This window comes from Pongo abelii, chromosome 21 (genome assembly GCF_028885655.2).
Source record: "Pongo abelii isolate AG06213 chromosome 21, NHGRI_mPonAbe1-v2.0_pri, whole genome shotgun sequence".
Classification (NCBI taxonomy): Eukaryota; Metazoa; Chordata; class Mammalia; order Primates; family Hominidae; genus Pongo; species Pongo abelii.
In genome coordinates, this window is record NC_072006.2 from 35,259,153 (window position 1) to 35,281,600 (window position 22,448).

At 39.7% G+C, this 22,448-nt stretch overlaps 2 protein-coding genes across 3 annotated transcripts in view; both read left to right on the forward strand.

Annotated features, from left to right (window-relative positions):
* The window catches only part of C21H20orf96 (chromosome 21 C20orf96 homolog), a 120,622-nt gene extending 109,427 nt beyond the window's left edge, over window positions 1-11,195 (forward strand). The window contains exon 12 of one of the 2 annotated variants that reach the window (XR_008516910.2): window positions 11,043-11,195. Coding sequence is in view for 1 of the 2 variants with exons in the window: in XM_054541743.2 (XP_054397718.1) it covers window positions 7,663-7,684 (22 nt within the window). In the remaining variant the exon portion in view is untranslated. Of the gene's footprint in view, window positions 1-7,662; window positions 7,700-11,042 lie in introns of those variants that run through there. The other variant, XM_054541743.2, reaches the window with a different exon arrangement.
* DEFB128 (defensin beta 128) overlaps window positions 1-22,448 on the forward strand; it is a 50,541-nt gene that overhangs the window by 17,047 nt on the left and 11,046 nt on the right. The gene's annotated exons all lie outside the window — the stretch shown is intronic.

A 22,448-nucleotide genomic window follows, 5' to 3' on the forward strand; every position in this document is an offset into this window, starting at 1 on the left:
TTGTAGTTACCATGAAGCTTGCAAATAACATCTTATAACCACTTATTTTAAACTGATAACAACTTAATTCTGATTAAAAAGAAAAGAAAAACAGACTAACAAGCAGAGACAACCAAACCACTCTACACTTTAACTTCATCCTCTCTGCTTTTTGATTTTTATTGTCTCTATATCTTTTTATACTATCTCTTAAAAAGTTGTTGTCATTATTATTTTTGATTGGTTTGTCTTTTAGTCTTTCTACTAAAGATATGAGCGGTTCATATGCCACAATTACAGAGTTAGAGTATTTGTATTTGTCTGTGTACTTACTATCACCAGTGAGTTTATACCTTCAGATGATTTCTTGTTGTTCATTAATGTCCTTTTATTTCAGGTTGGAGAACTCCCATGGGCATTTCTTGTAAGACAGATCTGGTATTGATGAAATTCCTCAGCTTTTGTTTGTCTGGGAGACTATTTTGCCTTCATGTTTAGAGGATAATTTTGCTGGAGATAATATTCTAGATTGAAGGTTGGTTTTCCTTCAGCAGTTTTCATATGTTTTCCCACTCCCTCCTGTCCTGTAAAGTTGCTGTTGAAAAGTCTGCTCCTAGATGTATTGGAGTTCCTTTATACGTTATTTGCCTCTTTTCTCTTGGCGCTTTTAGGATCCTTTCTTTATCTTTGATCTTTGAAAGTTTGATTATTATAAGCCTTGAGGTAGTCTTATTTGTGTTGAATCTGCTTGGTGTTTTATGACCTTCTTGTACCTGGATGTTTATATCTTTCTTGAGGTTTGGAAGGTTGTTTGTTATTATTTCTCTGATCTTTCTACCCTGATCTCTCAAAATGTTCCATGTGCTGAGGAAAAGATCTCTCTATTTACCCTGTTCTCTCCCTCTATATCCTCTTTAAGACCAATAACTCTTGGATTTACCCTTTTGAGGCTATTTTCTACATTTTGTAGGCATACTTTATTCTTTTTTAATTCTTTTTTTGGCTTTGTGTATTTTCGGATAGCCTGTCTTCAGTTCTCACCAGTTCCTTCTTCTGCTTGATCAATTCTGCTGTTGAAAGACTCTTATGCATTTTTCACTTTGACAATCAAAGTTTTCAGTGCCAGAATTTCTGCTTGATTTTTTAGAAATTACTTCAATTTCTTTGCGAAACTTCTCTGATGTAATTCTGAATTCTTTCTCTGTGTTGTCTTGAAGTTTGTTAAGCTTCATCAAGACAGCTATTTTGAATTATTAGTCTAAAAAGTCACATGTCTCCATCATTCTCAGATTGGTCACTGATGCCTTATTTAGTTCATTTGATGAGGTCATATTTCCCTGGATGTTCTTAACTCTTGAAGATGGTTGTTGATGTCTGGGCATTGAAGGGTTAGATATATATTGTAGCCTTCATAATCTGGGCTTGTTTGCACCCATCCTTCTTGGGAAGGCTTTTCAGGTATTTGAAGGAGATTGAGTGTTGTGATTTGAGCCTGTGGTTATTGAAGCTATATCAGCACTAGAGGGTGCCCTAAGCTCAGAAACACTGCAACTCTCGCTGAGCCCTAGAGGAACCACCTTAGTGGGCTGGGGTTAAAATTTGGCCAAATTCCCTGGGTTACCAGGCAGAGTTTCTTCTTCTCTTCCCTCATGTACTCCCAAACAAAAGGAGTCTCTCTCTCTCTCTCTCTGTGCCGGGCTGCTTGGAGTTGGGGGAAGGGCAAGTCCAGTGGCCACTACAGCTGGCACTGTGCTGGGTTACTTTTGATACTTTACTGTGGCTGAGCTGGTACCCAAGTTGCAAGGCAAAGCCCTCTGTACTCTTCCCTCTTCTTCCCCCAAGTGGAAGGAGTCTATCCCTAAGCTGCATTGCCTAGAGTTGGGGGAGAGGTGACATAGGCAATCCTTAGCCACCACAGCTGGTTTTGCACTGGTTGTGAGCACCCCAAGTTGACTGCTGCTGAGAAAGGTCCACACTATTGCTTACCTGCCCCTTCCAGCTCTAATTCTATTGCTTTGTGGTAGAGATATTAGACATTGTTTCCAGGATTAGATGTCTGGGATATCAGATGGAAACTGATTATGCACATTATAATGTATACAGTGTTCAAATAATTTCAGAGACAAGCAGCAATGTTTTTAATTATAGGCATCTATTTCTCTTTAATTATTGTAGCAGATGTCCTTGCAAGTTTGCTCTTTCATCGCAGCATTTTTGAATGAATAGCATTCCCGCAAAACGAAAGGAAAGAAAATTGGGTGTATATTAGTGTCTTAAGATGAAGACAGAAGTCACTGAAGTGTGAAAGGGAGAGAAGGGAAAAGCTGCTATCCATGAATTTCTAGTCTTTTGGAATATTGATGGAAGCCCTGGGGAAAGTCAAAGAGATTCTACACGCTTGCCCCCATTCCATATCCAAGACTAGAACCTCAAGTTATTCAGCCCCTCTTGTCCCAACATCAACCTCCCTATATATAGGGAGTTGATTAAAGAGCATTTCTTGATTAAGAAGGGATTTGGACTCCAGATTCTCCCTGTAGATACTCTCAAGGTGATTCTGTCTCATTCCCATGACTGGCAGGAGGTGATAATAAATCAGCCTTCTAAATAAGTGAAAAAAAAAAAATACGGCCGAGCGCAGTGGCTCATGCCTGTAATCCCAGCACTTTGGGAGGCCAAGATGGGTGGATCACCTGATGTCAGGAGTTCGAGATCAGCCTGGCCAACATGATGAAACCCGTCTCTACTAAAAATACAAAAAATTAGCTTGGCATGGTGGTGGGTGCCTGTAATCCCAGCTACTTGGGAGGCTGAAGCAGGAGAATCACTTGAACCCAGGAGGTGGAGGTTGCAGTGAGCCGAGATCGTGCCATTGCACTTCAGCCTGGGCAACAAGAGTGAAACTCTTATCTAAAAAAAAAAAAAAAAAAAAAAAAAAACAAAAAAACCAGGCAACAGGATTTTTGGATTTTTACATTTCAAGAGTTCAGCATTTTGTTTTACTTTATGCAGTTTTGTCTTCTATCTCTTGCAGTCTTTGATCATACTGATGTTTCTTTTTTCTCTTAAGGATAATTTCCTTTGATTTTTTAGGATGTGTTTTCCTTTTGCATCTCCCTCTCTTGTAGGCATTCTTCAAATTTTAGTCTCCTCAGAATGTTATTTTATAGTGATTACCTGTTATTGCTCAACATTATTAATTTTTCAGTTCATTCAGCAGATATCTATTGAACATTAGATACTATGATTAATACTATGTGTCAACTGCTGTCTATGTACTGAGGATATTGCAGTAAATAAAACATATAAAAATTCTTGACTTAATGGAGTTACTTTGTATCTTCCCTCTATAAGAATGAGCCGTGCATCTCTATTGATAAATACAGTTTCCTCAGCTTCAGTCTTGTAATTCAGCAACCTGCTGGCTTTCTGTATCAAAACATCTTACTTCTGCATCAAAATATTTAAAACAGAGTAAATTTAAAACAGAGTATATATATACATATACATATATATGTATATATATGCACATATTTAAGGGGCACTATGTTGCTCAGGTTGGAGTGCAGTGGCTATTCACAGGTGTGAACATAGTGCAGTACAGCCTTGAACTCTTGGGCTTAAGTGATCCTCCTGACTCTGCCTCCCAAGTAGCTGGGACTACAGCTGTGCACCATGGCACCTAGCACTGGATAACCTTTTATGATATTTATAATATGCTGCTTCACAACAACTAAGGTAGCTAGGAAACCTGGCATAATGGTTTCTGTGTTACAGATAAGGAAAGTGAACAAAAGAATATAAATAGCTTTTTCAGGGCTGGGTGATTTCCCAGAATAAACCCCAGCTCACTCTTACCCCATGTCACTCCACATCAAATGTTCTGAATATCATGGTGCTTGTCCTCTGCAATGAGCTGTACTTCTGCTCTTTCCTTTCTATTCTCATGACTATACCCCAAACTCAACCTATGCTTTTAAACTTCATAGTTGTCCATGTGAGCTTTATTCAAAGGCTGAAGACAGCATGAACTCAGTCTTTGAAAATCCAGTGCCCTGGAACAAAGGGAATGTGGATGTGTGTGGCCCTTCCCCACATGCAACAGATACAGAGCCCTTTTGAAATTCACAAGAGGTTTCTTCAGAACAAGTTAAAGACCTTCCTTTTTTTTAAAAGCAAGGGAAAATTCAATGAAGTAGGACCTTTGTTGTAACAAAAAGTAGAGATGGAAATAAAAATACAATAACATAGGGTTGGCTGATCTTTCATGACGGCTAAATCAAGGTGGTAAAGGCAGGTTGAGACACCGGGACAGTTGCTGACATTAGGGGAGACTCTGTAGGAATAATACAGGTTTTATCACTTAAGAGGCCTTGTCTTTTCATGGATTCTCCAGGCCTGGTTTCCACTTTAATTTACTTTAACCTTAGAACAAAATCTACTCAAGGGATTCAATAAAATTAATAATTTTTATACTTTGTCAAGTATATTCTTAAGAGTGGCATTTAAAAAAATTACAAGTGCTTGGTGATAAAGAATCCAACTTCTATTTACAGATTTGTGCCCCTGCTTTGATTTGTGGTAAGGCACTAGCTATTTTATCTGCATAAAATATATGGTATATCCAACTTGGATATTCCTGGGAGAGGCATAGCCTTGGCCTAGAGTTTATGACTCTATGGAGATCTTGGCCTTCCCCCTGGGCTGGTGAGAATGTTGTGAGCTGGATCTCTTCCTCAGTTTCCCCTTCTATCATCAAGATTGGAGAATGCCTGGGTCTATGGGGTTTCTTAACATGAGACTGGCAAAGACAGGGACAAGGAATTTTGTGGTTGGAGAGGTACCAGAGAGGAAGGAGCAGTTCTGTGCTGTGAGGCAAAGAACTTTTGCCCTTATTGACTTTTCTGTGGGCCTGGTCAGTGAGCACAAGGTAGGAGTTGCTCATATTAGATGTTCTACAAGCAATGCTGTGTCATCAAAGTCTTTTCTGACTACTCCTGGGCTCCAAACTCCACATAACAAGCACCACTGATAGAGGGCTTAGACATGAAAGACAGGAAGAAAAAGACATATTCCCATTCTTGAAAAACATATGATGCCAGGATTGCTTACCCATTGCTGCATAATGAATTGCCCCAAAATGTAGTGGCTTCAAAACAATCATCATTTGTTATTCTTTCATGGTCTCTATGGGTTAAAAATTAAGGCTTAGCAGAGATGGCTTGTCTTTGCATGGTAATGTCTGTGACGTCAGCTGGGAAGGCTCAAAGACTGGGGACTGGAATCATCTGGAGGCCCATTCACTTACGTGTCTGGCAGTTGATGCTGACTGTGAGCTAGAGGCCTTGCTGTCTCCATGTGGCCTGAACTTCCTTCTAACATGGTAGCTGGAGACAGAGGGCCAGTCAGAAGCTGTTCTGCCTTGGAAATCACCGGATATCTCTTCCACTGCATTGTACGGGTCAGGTTGGTTACAAAGATCTTCCCAGGTTCAAGGAAAGGGAGCAGTGACTTCACTTCTTGTTGTCAGCCACACATTATAAGGATAGATTGGTAACTAATATTGCTAGCTATTTTCTTTGAAATGACAAGTTCACTTTGTTAATTTTTGAGAAAATTTCTGCCAAGTATGTAAGTCTGAATAACCATACTTTTTCCATCATTCTTTCAAGTAAAAATGATGTTTCATAAAAAAGTGTCTAGTTCAGTTTAAAATCCAAATAATTATTTAAGTGATTTTTCTGGCGACAACCATCATAGCTTGTTATACTGCAGAAGTGCTTTATATGTACTTTTCATTGTATTACTCAGAACTAGTGTCAAAAGGTAAACTGAGGCATAATAAAAATTTTTAAAAGAGTTTATTTGAGCAAACAGCAATGCATGAATTGGGCAGCTCCAAACCAGAAGAGGTTCGGGGTCTTCACTTAAGAAGTGGTAAGGAAGCTGGACATGGTGGCTCATGCCAGTAATCCCAGCACCTTGGGAGGCCAAGGTGGGAGGATTGCTTGAGCCTAGGAGTTTGAAACCAGCCTGAGCAACATGGTGACACCCTTCTCTCTACAAAAAAAAAAAAAAAAAAAAAAAGAAAAAAGTATTAGCAGGGCATGGGTGTAGTGGCGGGTGCCTGTAGTCCCAGCTACTCGGGAGGCTGAGGCAGGAGAATGGCATGAACCCGGGAGGCAGAGCTTGTAGTGAGCCGAGATTGTGCCACTGCACTCCAGCCTGGGCGACAGAGCCAGACTCCATCTAAAAAAAAAAAAAAAAAAAAAATTAGCCAGGCATGATGGTGGGTACCTGTGGTCCCAGCTACTCAGAAGGCTGAGGTGGGAGGATTGCTTGAGCCCAGGAGTTCAAGGCTGCAATGAGCCATTACCATGCCACTGCACTCCAGCCTGGGTGAAAGAGTGAGGCCCTGTCTCAATAAAAAAAAAAAAAAGTGGTAAGGAACACGCTTTTATGCAGTAAGTGTGGAAATGATACAAATAAAATATTTGATTGGTTATAGTTACAAATATTGTCTTATTTGGTCTATCCTGCTGGGAAGTACCTTCTTATATAATTACGAGTTAGTTAGCTGCTTTTGATTGGTTGAGATTAAGTTCTATTTTTCTTTAATATAGGCGTTTACAAGAAATAGCTCCAATTAAGTTTTGCTTATGTTTGCAAACCAAGAAAAGTTATGATCACTTAAGAGGCCTTGTCTGCTCATGGATTCTCTAGGCCTGGTTTCCACTTTAATTTACTTTAACCTTAGAACAAAATCTACTCAAGGGATTCAATAAAATTAATAATTTTTATACTTTGTCAAGTATATTCTTAAGAGTGGCATTTAAAAAAATTATAAGTGCTTGGTGATAAAGAATCCAACTTCTAATTACAGATTTGTGCCCTGGCTTTGATTTGTGGTAAGGCACTAGCTATTTTATCTGCACCAGCTTGCATTTTCAGAGCCAATGTCAGTTTTGTGAAAAGGCAAAATATTATTATGAAACTAGTTATTTTAAAAATATTGTTATGAAAACAATTTTGACCTTGCAGACTCCTTCAAAGGGTTTTGGGGATACCTTGGCATATACAAACCACACGGGAGACCACTGGGTGAACACATTTAACTGATAGATATCTTGAGGAAATTTAGAGAGCTCTGAGAGGAGTTCCAAATAGAAGCTGAAAATAATGAGCAGAATTACCTTTTAGAGCTACCACTCTGGCTGAAATATAGAGGCTGCATCTGAGGGTTCATAGGAGTGGCAGTGGAACTGGAGAGAATGGAAGGGCTTTGAGTACAGAATACTCAGAACGATTGTGTGTAAAGCATGAGGGAGGGATCACAGAGGCGCTGTTCAACCTGCCTTTAATACTCTCTTTTCCATTTCCTCTCAGGCTATCTCCTACTCACCTCTCATGTCTCTGCTTAATTGCAACTTTTAAGGGGAGTCTCTTTAATACCCTGGACTACTGTTGATCACTTAATTTTAACCTCCTATTTATTTTATTCCTTCACTGAGTATTTATTGAGCATCTATTATATACCAGAAACTGTCTTAGGGGCTGGTAATAATCTATACCACAGAAAGTCCCTGCCATCATGGAGCTTAACATTCAAGTGGGTTAAAATAATGAGTAAAAGCAGATATTGTTCTTGCCCTCATGGAGTTTTCCACTGAATGCTGCACACAGGGAACCAAGTGGCTGCTGCTGAGGGCTTTGTGAAAACTGGAGATCATGAATTCAGGTGCCACTAATCTGCACAGCTGTGCCCTTTTTTCGCACTGCTCATCAGCCTGAATTTGTCTGTGGAGAAGACAAACAGTTAAAAGGATCTGGGGTTGAACTTTTCACACAGGTGGGTGCAGAAAGTCTTTAAAAAATTTTTAAAATGGTATTGGGATTTGAGGATGCTGACAAGGGAGTACTTGAAGTGATGAATCATGGGGTTGAGGCTGATAAAGAAAAGTGAAGGAGGCTTTGGCAGGCTGAGGCAGGTGGATCACAAGGTCAGGAGATCGAGACCATCCTGGCTAACATGGTGAAACCCCCATCTCTACTAAAAATACAAAAAAATTAGCCAGACATGGTGGCGGGCACCTGTAGTCTCAGCTACTTGGGAGGCTGAGGCAGGAGAATGGCGTGAACCTGGGAGGTGGAGCTTGCAGTGAGCCAAGATCGTGCCACTGCACTCCAGCCTGGGTGACAGAGCAAGATTCCATCTCAAAAAAAAAAAAAAAAAAAAAAAAAGAAAAGAAAAGAAAAGTGAAGGAGGAAGCGTCTGGCGGATGCATGTTCTATAATAACAAAATAAGGGAGCTGAAAAGGTGCGTGGGTGTGATCAGAGAAGGTGATAGGAGTTCAAAGTTCATGTGTGGAGTGGGCATTGGTGATGACATGGACAGCTCTATGGCCAGAAATCAGGAGTAGAATAACAGGTAAATTATTGACATTAAGGAGGACAAATAACTGAACATTTGTAGAACTGGATAGCTTTTCCATGTGGTTGCTGAAGTCACCAATAATAAAGGCAATAATCAGAATAGATACATTCTAAACAAAGTGCCAAAGTCCTCAATAAATGGGGGGCTGCTTTTTAAAATATAACAGTAAAGATCGTTGAAGAGGCATTGAAAAGAGCCGACTTGATTCTTGACTAGTTGGGGATTTTACACTACAGAAGTAACGTTTTCAAAATAACATTGGGAAAGGAGGAAGATGCCATACCCACCTTTTGGCCTTGAGTCATGGAAAGTGGGAAAATGAACAGCATCACCTTGAGAGTACAAGTGGGTGGTGAATCCATGAGGGAGAAACAGGATTAATTTAACACAGGGAGAAATGAAAAGTTAGATGAGGAGATTCTGGTTGTACAGGATTTAGTTACCTTTCAATGGGGTTTCAATTAGGGACAGTGGGAAAATTTGGGAGGGAGGAAAGAAGTGGGAAATTTGTTTCTGTTGGCTGTAAGATTTCCATATATATTTGTTTTAGCACTTCCCAAGAGAATAAAAATTGGTCGTGATAACTCCCTGTTACAGCTAATTTGAGCAGTTTTCCTTCCTGGCGTTTAGAAAGACTTAGGCTCGTCAAGGCCATGGGAAGTTACCTCCTTCTTTCTCTACCTACAGTTCTACCAAAACTCTTTATTTCTGCAGGTTGATAGACAAAATAAATTGATCGTCTCCTGTCTTCTGCAGTGGACCAATGTTAGAGATTCCCTACCAGCCTTTCTCAATTGGGTTTCTGCAAGAAAATTAAATCCTAACAACCAAACACATCCACTGTGTTTGGATTAACTTATCTTCTAAGCACCTGGAATGGTATTCGTTATGTATCATCTTTGGAAGAATTGGGAAAATAGTCACCTAAGTCATTTTCTATGTTCTGTGGTTCAAATGAGGAACGCCAGTGAGGAAGGCCCCTACAACACTGCCTCATCTAAAGAAGGCCAAGTCTGTAGATGGTAAACTACAAGGTGGGATCCAGGGTGAGATTTAACATTCATAGATGGTCATACTTGCTTCCACCTATCATTACCTAGCCTCAGCTTTATTTCTTTTAAGAAGAAGGAAGCCACATCTTGATCTTTAGAGGTTTTATACACCAATGGAAACAATTGTGGGGAGGGAAGGAAAGGAATACAATTTTGGTGTCAGGCAGAATGGATTCAATTTAGCTTACACTGCTGGTGCATTAATGATACCCTGGAAAAGTCACTTCATATCTTCTGGGCCTGAGTTTCCTAATTTCAAATTTGCTGGCAGTGACATCATGCCCAAAGTATTGTGCATCTTAAGTGTGATAATGTAAGTGGAAGTACTCAGCACATGATGGGTGCCAACAGATTATTAGCTCACTTTCATTTGATGCCTCCTTGCCTCACTCCTTTGTTCCATCCCTTTCTCCTGTCCCTATTGTTAGAGTCTTAGTAGGATTATTGTTCCCTGAAACAAAGCAAAGATTGAAGGAATGGTCTTGGCAAAGGTAGGTTACAGGACGAGATGATAAAAGGCCCTCAGGAGGAGGGCTTAGCAGCAACGTCAGCTCCTCATTTGGGTTATATGACTCTAGGCTGATTTCTGTGATCGAGGTAGCCTAGAGTGGAAAGTACAACAGATTCTTCAGGGGCCTCTAATAGCAACTGTGGCTGAACAGACTGATTGCACACTCCTTGTACCCATGACTTATCTCTTCTAGTTCTATTAGAGGGTCCTTGCCCCAGGCACAGCATGTTTTGCAACCACTCTTGTCCACATTTCTGCCATGGTCCAGAGAGTAAAGCCTTAGGAGAGACTTCTTATCTCATCAGCTAAGATTGTGCAGCATGCTTATGCCTGTTACTGAGAATATGCATAGGTAATTGTGGGGTGGGGCAAAGAATATGCTCCTCCAGGTCCCCAGAGGAGAAAATATGTATAAGTGTCAGAGACAAGATAAATTTATAAAGCTATGTACTAGCAGCATAAACAGTGAAATATAAGTGACAGTTCTATTTGGGGATAAAGAACAATGAAGTTTTTGCATTGCTGCAGCAAATATAGTATAAGACAATACATATTAGCACTTTAATTGTGTAATTCAAAATTGGTCAAAGCCCTGATTACCCAGCTGCATGATTACTTGTTCATATAGATACTTGAATTACTTTGATATAAAATGTCTATTCTTGGCCAGGTACTGTGGCTCACCTCTGTAATTCTAGCACTTTGGGAGGCCAAGGTGGGAGGATCACTTGAGGCCAAGAGTTTGAGACCAGTCTGAGGAACATAGCAAGACTCTGCCTCTAGAAAAAACTAGCCAGGCATAGTGATGCGCACCTGTAGTCCCAGCTACTCAAGAGACTGAGGCAGAAGAATCACTTGAGCTCAGGAGGTTGGGGCTGCAGTTAGCTATGATTGTACCATTGCACTCCAGCCTGGGCAACAGAGTCAGACCCTGTGTCTTAAAAAGATGATTAAAATGAAAGGTCTTTTGTTGTTGAATGCTTGGATATATGCAACAGAAATTGCTGTGTTTTCTTTTTTGATGATTGCTATTTGTGTAACAAAATGGTTTTTACTCTCATACAGATAGTCCCCTATTTATGATGGTTGACAGGATTGCTTGACTCTACGATGGTGTGAAAGCCATATGCATTCAGTAGAAACCATACTTCAAGTACCCATACAACCATTCCGTCTTTCACTTTCAATATGGTATTCAATAAATTACAGGAAATATTCAACCCTTTATTATAAAATAGTCTTTTTATTAGATGATTTTGCCCAACTATGTGCTCAAATAAATATTCTGAGCACATTTAAGGCAGGCTTGGCTAAGCTATGATGTTAGGTAGGTTAGTTGTATTAAATGAAGTTTTGATGTATGATATTTTCAATTTATGGTGAGTTTATTGGGACATAACTCCCTCATAAATTGAGGAGTATCTCTTTATCTTTTGGTGCCTGTGTCCTTCTGTAACAGACATTTGACCCTTATCTGCTCAGCACCTTTTAACGTCCTCCCCTATGTTTGTAGAATTCTACATCTCTGTCGGAGAAGACCAACTTTCCTCTTAAATGCATGCTCCCCTTCCATAATATATAATGGTCACTGGGAAGTGGTTGCCAGTGTCTTATTCCCCTTGCATCTGTGTGGTCATGTGATTTGTTCTTGGCAATGGAATGTGAAGTGATGGGTGTCACTTCTGGGATTAGGCTTTTAAGACTGAAATATGATTTCTTCATGTCTTCATACGTTTGTACCAAAAGTCTGGAACTCATTGATTTGTTTATGAGAGAAATATAAGGCAAATGTATGAAGCCCTTAAATGATGGGGTTAACAGGGCTCCTTATAGAGGGAGATGTGGATCCAGGGAGAGAGGCTTACTGATGTATGTGATGGTGGCCTCTACAAGTGAGATTCTGGCAATGTCTCTCTGCAATGTGGCTAGTGTAAGCCTGGTTCCTGTGTTGCTGCATATAATAATTCTGCTTGTTAGAATAGATCAGCAGAGGGTCTTGTACTAGGTAATGGACTGTCACGCCGCCCTTTATAGGAACATAATGCTTTACAATAATCTAACATCACATGGAGTAGCACATGAATGTCCTGCCAGTGAGCACCCTCTAGAGGAGTTATAGGATATTTTGCAGGCCTATTCATCACCATTTCTTGTAGGATGAGTCCCAGTATTACTGTTGATCTCATTTTCCTAAGTGTTATGGACAGCGGGTTTGACCTTCATGTTCTTACTGCATACTTCTAAGTTAGTTTAGTTTTTATATAAAAGCATATAGTATTTTGCCATTTTAAAACCAAAATAAACTATACATAAAACTATAAAAAATAATCATACTGGTTGCTGGGGTAAAAGATTGGTGAGCCATCATGCCTGGCCCCTAAATATTTCATTTTTGATGCTATTATGGAAAGGGTAGTTTTTGTCAAAATAATTTCTTTTTCTAATTTTTGCTAAAATATGCACATACATATTTTTGTATACAGACTTTTATTCAAAACTTTGCTAAATTCATTTATTAGATGTAATAGCTTTTTCATGGATTCTTTAGGGTTTCCTATGTACATGATCATGTTATCTGCAAAAAAGGAAAGTTTTATTAATTGAGCTCATGAAGACAGAAAGTAGAATGATGATGATCAGAGTCTGGGAAGGGTAGTGGGGGGGTCTGGGAGGAGGGGATGGTCAATGGGTATGAAAATAAAGTAAGATAGAATGAATACAATCTAGTATTCAATAGCATAACAGGGTGACTACAGTCAAAATTAATTTATTCTACATTTAAAAATAATTAAAAGAGTATAATTAGAATGTTGATAACACAAAGAAAAGATCAATGCTTGAGGTGATGGATACCCCATTTACCCTAATATGATTATTACACATTGTATGCCTGTATCAAAATAACTTTGTACCCCATAAATATATATATCTACTATGTACCTATAAAAATTAAAAACTAAAAATAGAATCTGCTATATCTTCCTTTTCTAAATGCATGCATTTTATTCCTATTTCTAGCCTTTTTGGACTAGCTAAGACCTTCAGTATGATGTTAAGTAAAAGTGGTTGTGGTCAACTTACCATTTGTTCCTGATTAAAGTAGAAAGGCATGAGCCTTCTAAATTAAAGGTGATGTTATCTGTAGTTATTTTTTTTGTAGCTAGCATTATTCAGCTTGAAGTTACCATCTCTCTGAGTTTGATGAGTTTTTTTTAAAGGGTTTTGAATTTTGTCAAATGTTTTTCTTGCATTTATTGAAATAATCATATGTTTTTCTCCTTTATTCCATCAATATGGTGAATTATGTTGATTCATTTTTTGATGTTACATCAACTTTGCATTCTGGGGATAAACATCATATTGTCCTGTTCTATGATCCTTTCTATTCTTCACTGAATTCAATTTGCTAATATTTTATTATAGATTTCTGAATTTATGTTCATGAGGATATTGGCTCATAGTTCTCTTTTCTTGTGATATCTTTGCATATTTTTGGAACCAAGGTAATATTGGCCTCGAAGAATGATTTGAGAAGTGTCCCCTCCTCTATTTTCTGAAAGAGTTAGTGTAGAATTGCCATTATTATTTCTTGGTATACTTCACCAGTGAAGCCATCAAGGCATGAAAGTTTCTTCGTGAGAAGACTAAACTATGGATTCAATTTCTCCAATTGATACAGCATTGTTTAAACTTTATGCTTCCTCTTGGGTCAGTTTTGGTAATTTGTATCTTTTAAGAAACTTATCCATTTCATATAGGTTGTCAAAAATTTTGGCATAAAGTATAGAATCATCTCTCACAAAACTTTTAATGTAATGATGTCCTCTTTTTATACCTGATATTGAAAATTTGGTAATTATCTCTTTTTTCTTGATCAACTGGCTAAAGTTTTATCAATTTTATTTATTTACTTAAATAATAAACTTTGGACTTAACAGCTGTATAGATATGATGTGGAAAGATAAATGAACTTGAAGACAGACCAATAGAAATTTTCCAAGGTCATTTCTATTAAGAAGAGAGAAAAAAGTTTTTTTTTTTTTTTTTTTTTAAATTGATGAAGCTCATGTCACCATGGGGTGGTGGCACGTACTTAGGTGGGAGAGAAGGCGGGCAAAGATAAATTACTACTGCTCCAGAGAACAGCCATGCAGGACGGAATCACAGTAGGCCATGTTTATCTTTAGGGTCCAAAATAGAATGACATTTAAACCAACTACCTCTGGGCATGGTGACCATGATAGACCCTTATATGATTTTCTATTCAAGTTACGCCAGAAGCAGAGTCAATCTGAATCAGCCAAGACTCTTTGAGCTTAATTTTTGTTAAAAAAATTTTTAATCTTTTAAATCCTTAGTTCATATTGGAGACCTGTTTTGACCACCTCGAAGGCCAATGTGCTGAAACCAGATTCACTAATTATGAATTAACCATTTATTTCTCATTATTAACATATGGCCTTTCTGTTTTATCTTATGTAATACTGACCTCTAACAATTCTCATCAACGAAGACTGGACGTATCAGGCATACATAGGTGGCCCTGAACACACACATACACACCTGGAGAAAGTTCTCATTTTAGCATGCTATGGCATTCTGGATTGAGGCCATAGGGTCTGCTTCTTCTATTTTAGATCTACCTATCTTGGCATTATTTACTTATCAAAAAATAATAAAAACAAAAAAATAAAATGAGGTTCATTATGATTTTAGAAAATAACCTGAAACACACTGTAGCATGAAGACAAAACCATTACATTGTTCATTTCAAATGCTTTAATCTTTTGATGGCTCTGGACAAAAAGGAGGGCAATAGTCAAATGGCATACTTAAAGCGAATACAGTTACATCTTTAGTAATTAAGCAAATATAATTGTGAACCAATAGTAATTCTCACCCTAGCCATTTTATGCCTTTAGGTAGTGTTTTACAATTGTTATACAAATAAAAAAATGGGGGCCCAAATGCACATTCCGTAAAATCTAAGACACATTCTTTGTACACTTTGGGTTTCAGAAATGCAGTAGAATGGGAAACAGCAAATTGCAACTCCAATTGGGTCTTTGTTTTTTTTTTTTTTAACTTTTGTTTTAGGTTTGGGAGGACATAAGAAGGTTGGTTACATAGGAAAACTTGTGTCACAGAGGTTTGTTATCTTTTCTGCTCCTCTCCCTCCTCCCACCCTCCACCCTTAAGGAGACCCCAGTGTCTGTTGTTCCCTTCTTTGTGTTCACGAGTTCTCATCATTTAGCTCTCATTTATAAGTGACAGCATGTGGTATTTGGCTTTCTGTTCCTGAGTTAGTTTGCTAAGGATAATGGTCTCCAGTTCCATCCATATTCCCACAAAAGATGCGATCTTGTTCTTTTTTATGGCTACACAGTATTCCATGGTGTATACATACCACATTTTCTTTATCCAACCTGTCATTGATGGTTATTTAGGCTGATTCCTTGTCTTTGCTATTGTGAATAGTACTGCAATGAACATTCTCAGGTGTGTGTCTTTATAATACAATGATTCATATTCCTCTGGATATATACCCACTAATGGGTCCTTTAATATTAACCTAATAAAACTAGTTTGTAAGACAATTTATGGATTAAAAGCAGATACTCTTAAAGGGAATATCATATTTCTGAATTTATATCAACCTTCTGAAACGAGTGCTTACGTGTTTTGCTGCTATACTACTGTTTGCCTATTTTCCTCTAGGTCACTTGTCATTTTCTTATTGATTTGTAGTTATTCTTCATATATATTATGGATAGCAATCTTTTTGTGGTATAATGCACATAGAATTTTTGCTCTACTCTGATTGTCTTTTAATCTTGGGCTGACTTGTACCTTCTCCTGCATGCTTTTTGTTAGGAAGAGGTTATGCATTTTAGTCAAGTTTGTCACTCATCATTTTAAATAATTATCTTCTGTACTTGATATTAGCTTCTTTTCCTTTAAGTTCATTCATTCCTATTGTTCATCTAAATTTTTTTTAATGTGTTAATTTTCCTGAAATTGACACTGATATATTTAGGCATAAAAGTAGATTAGTAGGGGCAGCTGACATAGGTTCCTCTGAACTGGTGTATGTCTATTTTGTCAACAGGTCTCTTTCTTGAGGTTAACAGATGAGTGCAGACTTTTGTGTGTGCATGAGTGTGCATGTATCAGGGAGTGTCAACTGGAAGACTATTTTAAACTGAGTGGATGAAAAGCAAGCAAGCTCACTTTGCTTTATCTTATCTGCTACCCAGTTGTGAAAAGAAATTACTTTGAGGAAGCATATTTAGAAGTGAACATCAAAGTGTTAACAGAGAGCTGAAATAATGAGTGGCTTCTGTTTTATTCTTTTTGCTTATCTTTGTGTCTGATTTTTATAGCATAAAATGCTAGTTAACCTTCCTCTCACCTCTAAACAAAGAATGGCAAGGGAATCTTGCTTTGACTCACCCATCAAGTCTTTGTACAAGGGAATTTGCAATCCCATTTCTTGCCTGGATTCAGCCTGTCCAGCAGTTTGGAAAGATAACATCTTAAGTAGAATTCAGAGAACATTTCTCAGAAATGAAACATACTTAAAGTCTATTTATAAGTAAGATATTAAAAGCAATTTGTACTATTGATCACAGCTGGAAGTACAGTAACAAATGTTGATAGGTGATTTTATTTTTAACTGACCACATCTAAAAAGCAACATTTCATTATCTGTTCCAGCCTACTCAAGAGGAACTTTATTGCTTAGCCATGAAGGGCTTTGAAAATGAGGAGACTGTGTGCTTCTTGTGCCCAATCCAAGACTGCATATAGGCTGCTTGACATTAAAGAATTGACACCTCCAGCTTTGCTCTTTTGGCTTAGGATTGTCTTGGCAATGAGGGCTGTTTTTTGGTTCCATATGAACTTTAAAGTAGTTTTTTTTCCAATTCTGTGAAGAAAGTCATTGGTAGCTTGATGGGGATGACATTGAATCTATAAATTACCTTGGGCAGTATGACCATTTTCATGATATTGATTCTTCCTATCCATGAGCATGGAATATTCTTCCATTTGTTTGTGTCCTCTTTTATTTCATTGAGCAGTGGTTTGTAGTTCTCCTTGAAGAGGTTCTTCATATCCCTTGTAAGTTGAATTCCTAGGTATTTTATTCTCTTTGAAGCAATTGTGAATGAGAGTTCACTCATGATTTGGCTCTCTGTTATTGGTATATAGGAATGCTTGTGATTTTTGCACATTGATTTTGTATCCTGAGACTTTGCTGAAGTTGGTTAGCTTAAAGAGATTTTGGGCTGAGATGATGGGGTTTTCTAAATATACAATCATGTCATCTGCAAACAGGGACAATTTGACTTCCTCAAACCAACCCAAATGTCCATCAATGATAGACTGGATTAAGAAAATGTAGCACATATACACTATGGAATACTATGCAGCCATAAAAAAGGATGAGTTCATGTCCTTTGTAGGGACATGGATGACGCTGGAAACCATCATTCTGAGCAAATTATCGCAAGGACAGAAAACCAAACACTGCGTGTTCTCACTCATAGGTGGGAATTAAACAATGAAAACACTTGGACACAGGTGGGGAACATCACACATCGGGACCTGTTGTGGGGTGGTGGGAGGGGGGAGGGATAACATTAGGAGAAATACTTAATGTAAATGACGAGTTAATGGGTGCAGCACACCAACATGGCACATGCATACATATGTAACAAACCTGCACTTTGTGCACATGTACTCTAGAACTTAAAGTATAATAATAATAATAAAGAATTGACACAGAGGAACAAAAAGTCTTAGGAATATACTGAAATGGGCAATCAATATTTCTTCCAGGAGGTAATAATGTCATCTTCAGAAATAAGAAATATGAATTCTCTTAATACAGGCTGCCCTCTAAGTGACGAATAGAGTATAAAGGGGTAGGTCGTGGAAGGACGTCCAGCCAGGCACATGGCCAATACATTTTTTGAATAAAGCAACATCTTTTATTTGAATACTTTGTCTTCAGTCTCCCTAGAATTGACCCATGGAAGGCAGCTGGAGAGGCAGCTTAGCGTAGTGGCTAAGGCCTTTAATTTTAGGTTCATGCAGACCTGTGTTGATCCCAGTTAATTTCTTATTGGCTGTGTGACACTGGGCACATTATTAGCTCCCTAAATTGTAGTTTTCCAATTTTAAAAATTGAGGTATATTAATTTCTGCTTCATAGTGTTCTTGTGATGATTAAAGTAAGTAATGCATTTGAAATGCATTTGTCATCTACTTGGCACATGGTAAGAGGGCATGGAGCTGGGATTCTGGTAGGCCACTGATCAATTCTCATGCCTCATCTTGATGTATCAGCAGCATTTGGTGCTTTATCCTCCTTGATGAACTTAATTCAATTAAGCTCCCAGAGCATCATGTTCTCTTGGTTTTCCTCCTACCTCACTGGAATGAACCTTCTCAGTGTCCTTTGCTGCTTCTTATTCATCAACATTGGGGGGTTCTAGATCTCAGGCATTAGACTCTTTTCTGCAGTCATAGCCCTGACAATCCCATTCAGTCTCATGGCTTAAAAATCTCTCCTGTTTACAAGACAATTCCACTTAGATGTCTATAGCACTTCAAAGCGAACGTATCCTAAACAAAGGTTTTTATTCTCCCTCAAGCAAAAAGACCAATCTGAACTTTCTCCTGTTATATCCATCTGTCAGTGACAACTTCATTCTTTCAGTTACTCAGACTAAAACTGTGATGTTATCTTGACTTCTTCCTTTCTCTTCAATCTATGAGTGACTGTATTTTCAATAGGTACATAAGAGTCTGACCATTTCCCACCCTCTTCTCTGATGCCCTCCATCTAAGCCCTATTAGCTGTCACTTAGATTTTGTGATGCCCATGCAACAGGTTTTCTACTTTTATACTTTCCCTCCCTCTCAATCTGTTTTGACCACAGAAGCCAGAGGCATCTTTTGAAAATACATCAGATCATGTCAGCACTGTCCAATAACATCCATCTTAGAGGAAAAGTCTAATTCTTTATTATAACCCCTAAATGTGCACCCCCATTACTTTTCTTATATAATCTCCTTTTTCTCTTTCCTCATTGCTTCACTTTATCCATGTGGTCTTCTTGCTACTTCTTGAACACACTGGGCATGGTCCCACCTCAGGGCCTTTGCACTTGCTCTTCTCATTGCCTGACACTCTCTTGCCCCAGATAACTTTTACATCCTTCCTGAAATGTCACTGCCTCAAGGAGTCTTTTCACAAATACCTCATTTAAAACTGTACTCTTTTTTGCTCAGCACTTCTCATCTTTTTTTTTTTTTCTTTTTTTGAGACGAAGTGTCCCTCTTTTGCCTAGGCTGGAGTGCAATGGCATGATCTTGGCTCACTGCAACTTCCACCTCCGGGTTCAAGCGATTCTTCCGCCTCAGCCTCCTGTGTAGCCAGGATTACAGGGACCCGCCATCATGCCTGGATAATTTTTGTATTTTGTTTCACCATGTTGGCCAGACTGGTCTTGAACTCCTGGCCTCAGGTGATCCGCCCGCCTCGGCCTCCCAAAGTGCTGGGATTACAGGTTTGAGCCACCATGCCCGGCCTTGTCATCTTCGTTCTATATCTTCTTTTGCTCCAGAGCCCTGTCACCATCTGACATACTATATATTTATTCACATGATTTTTTATCTGCTCCCCACTTTTGAATGTATGCTCCATGAATGCATGTCTAATTTTCAGGACCTGAAAGAGTTCCTGGAACATACTAGGCTCCCAAAAATTACTTATGGAAAAAGGAGGCAGAGCAAGATGCCTGAATGGAAGGCTCCACTGATCTTCCTCCCTCCCCTAGCAAAGGCACCAATTTAACAACTATCTACACAAAAAACACCTTCGTAAGAATAAGAATCATAGCGCTTGATTTTAGTTCCTACCACTGAACGAGGCACTGAAGAAATAGAAAACACAGTCCTCAATCACAGCTGCCACCCTGCACTCCCCACTCCCACTCCCCTGTCAGTAGCAGCATGCGAAGAGAATCTCTAGGTGCTGGAGGAAGGATGGAAAACTCAGCAATTGTGAGGCAGTGATCTCAGTGCTGCCCAGTTAGAGCAAAAAGGAAAATTGGACCAAACGCAGCTGAGGCCCATCCACAGAGAAAGCATTTAAACCAGCCCTAAACAGAGGGGAATTGCTGATCCCAGTGGTCAGAACTTGAGTACTTGCAAAGCTTTCCACTGTGGGCTTTGGGTCTCTAAGCAAACTTGAAAGGCAGCCTAAACCACAAGGACTGCAACTCTTAGGCGAGTCCTAGTGCTGAACTGGGCCTAGAGACAGTGGACTGTGGGGCACATGACCTACTAAAACAGTAGCTGGGGCAGCTAAGGGAGTTCTAACATCATCCTCCCCTAACCCCAGGCTGCGCAACTCATAGCTCCAAAAGAGACCATTTCCTTCCACTTGAGGAGAGGAGAGAGAAGAGTAGGAGGAACATTGTCTTGCATCTTGGATACCAGCTCAGCCACAGCAGGATAGGGCACCATATAGTTGAGAGACCCTCTTCCAGGCCCTAGCTCCTGAAAAACATCTCTAGACACACTGGGCCAGAAGGGAACCCACTGCCTTGAAGGGAAGGTCCCAGTCCTGGCAGCATTAATCACCTGCTAACTAAAGAGCCCTTGTGCCCTGAATAACCAGCAGTGATAACCAGGTTCCACACTGATGGCCTTGGGTGAACCCATGAGACTTTCTGGCTTCAGGTGACACTCAACACATCCCCATTTGTGGTGGCTATAGGGCAGAACTCCTTCTGCTTGAGAAAAGCAGAGAAAAAATGAAGGGAACTTTGTCTTACACGTTAGGTACCAGCTTGGCCACAAGGAGGTAGAGCATCAAGTGGGATCTTGGGGTCCTCGACTCTAGGACTTGACTCTTGAATATTTCTGGACCTGTCATGGGCCAGAGGGGAGCCTACCTTCTTGAAGGATTAGTCCCAGGCCAGGCAGCATTCACCACAGGCTGACTTAAGAACTCTTGGGGCTTAAGGGAACATCAACAGTAGCCTGGCAGTATTCCTTGTGGCCTGTGGTTTTGGTGGCCACGAAGTAAGGCTCCTCTACTTTTGGAAAGGAGAGGGAAGAGTGGGGAGGACTGAGTCTTGTGGTTTGAGTACAAGCTCAGCTGCAGTACAATAGAACACCAGGTAGATTTCTAAGGTTTGTTACTCTAGTCTCGGAGGCCCCATGGGAACCTCTGTATCCACCCTGGGCCTGGGGTACCTTTCTGCCCTGAAAGGAAGGACACAGTCCTGGCTGGCTTTGCCACTTGCTGACTGTAGAGCCTCAGGGCCTTGAGAAGTAGCCAGGCAGTGGTTGCAGCAGGCCTTGGGAGAGACAGACAGTAGCCAGGGAGTGGTTGCAGCAGGCCTTGGGTAAGACCTAGGGCTGTGCTGGCTTCAGGTCTGACCCAGTGCAGTCATAGTGGTGGTGGCCACAGGGATGCTTGTGTCACTCCATCCTCAGCTTTACGTAGCTCAGAAAAGAGAGAGAGAGACTGACTCCGTTTGTTTGGGAGAAAGCAAGGGAAGAGAACAAGAACCTCTGCCTGGTAATCCAGAGAATTTTCTCGGATCTTGTCTAAGACCATCAAGGTGGTATCTCTAAGAGTCTGCAAGAACCACAGTATTACTGGGTTTGGGGCACCCCCTAAAGCAGATATAGCTTAGATCACAACACTCAGGACCTTTTGTATATTCGGAGAGACTTCCCAAGAAGGAACAAACAAGCTCAGACAGCGAAGGCTGCAATAAATACTCTACTCTTCAATGCCCAGACACTGAAGAATACCTACTAGCATCAACACCATCCAGGAAAATATGACCTCACCAAACGGACTAAATAAGGCAGGAGGGGCCATTCCAGAGAGACAGAGATATGTGACTTTTCTGACAGATAGTTCACAATAGCTGTGTTGAGGAAACTCAAAGAAATTCACTTTGAGGTGGTGGGCACCTGTAATCCTAGGTACTTGGGAGGCTGAGGCAGGAGAATTGCTTGAACACAGGAGGTGGAGCTTGCAGTTAGCCAAGATCGTGCCATTGCATTCCAGGCTGAGCAACAAGAACAAAACTCTGTCAAAAAAAAAAAAAAAAAAAAAGGCAAAGATCATGAACAGACACTTTTTTTTTCACTTTTACTTTAAGATCAAAGGTATGTGTGCAGGGGGTACAGATTTGTTACATAGGTAAATGTGTGACACGGGGGTTGGTTGTACAGGTTATTTCATCACTCAGATTTATTATTATTATTATTATTATTATTATTATTTGAGACAGAGTCTTGCTCTGTCACCCAGGCTGGAGTGCAGTGGTGCCATCTTGGCTCACGGCAACCTCCACCTCCCTAGTTTAAGTGACTCTTGTGCCTCAGCCTCCTGAGTAGCTGGGATTACAGGCACATGCCACCACGCTTGGCTAA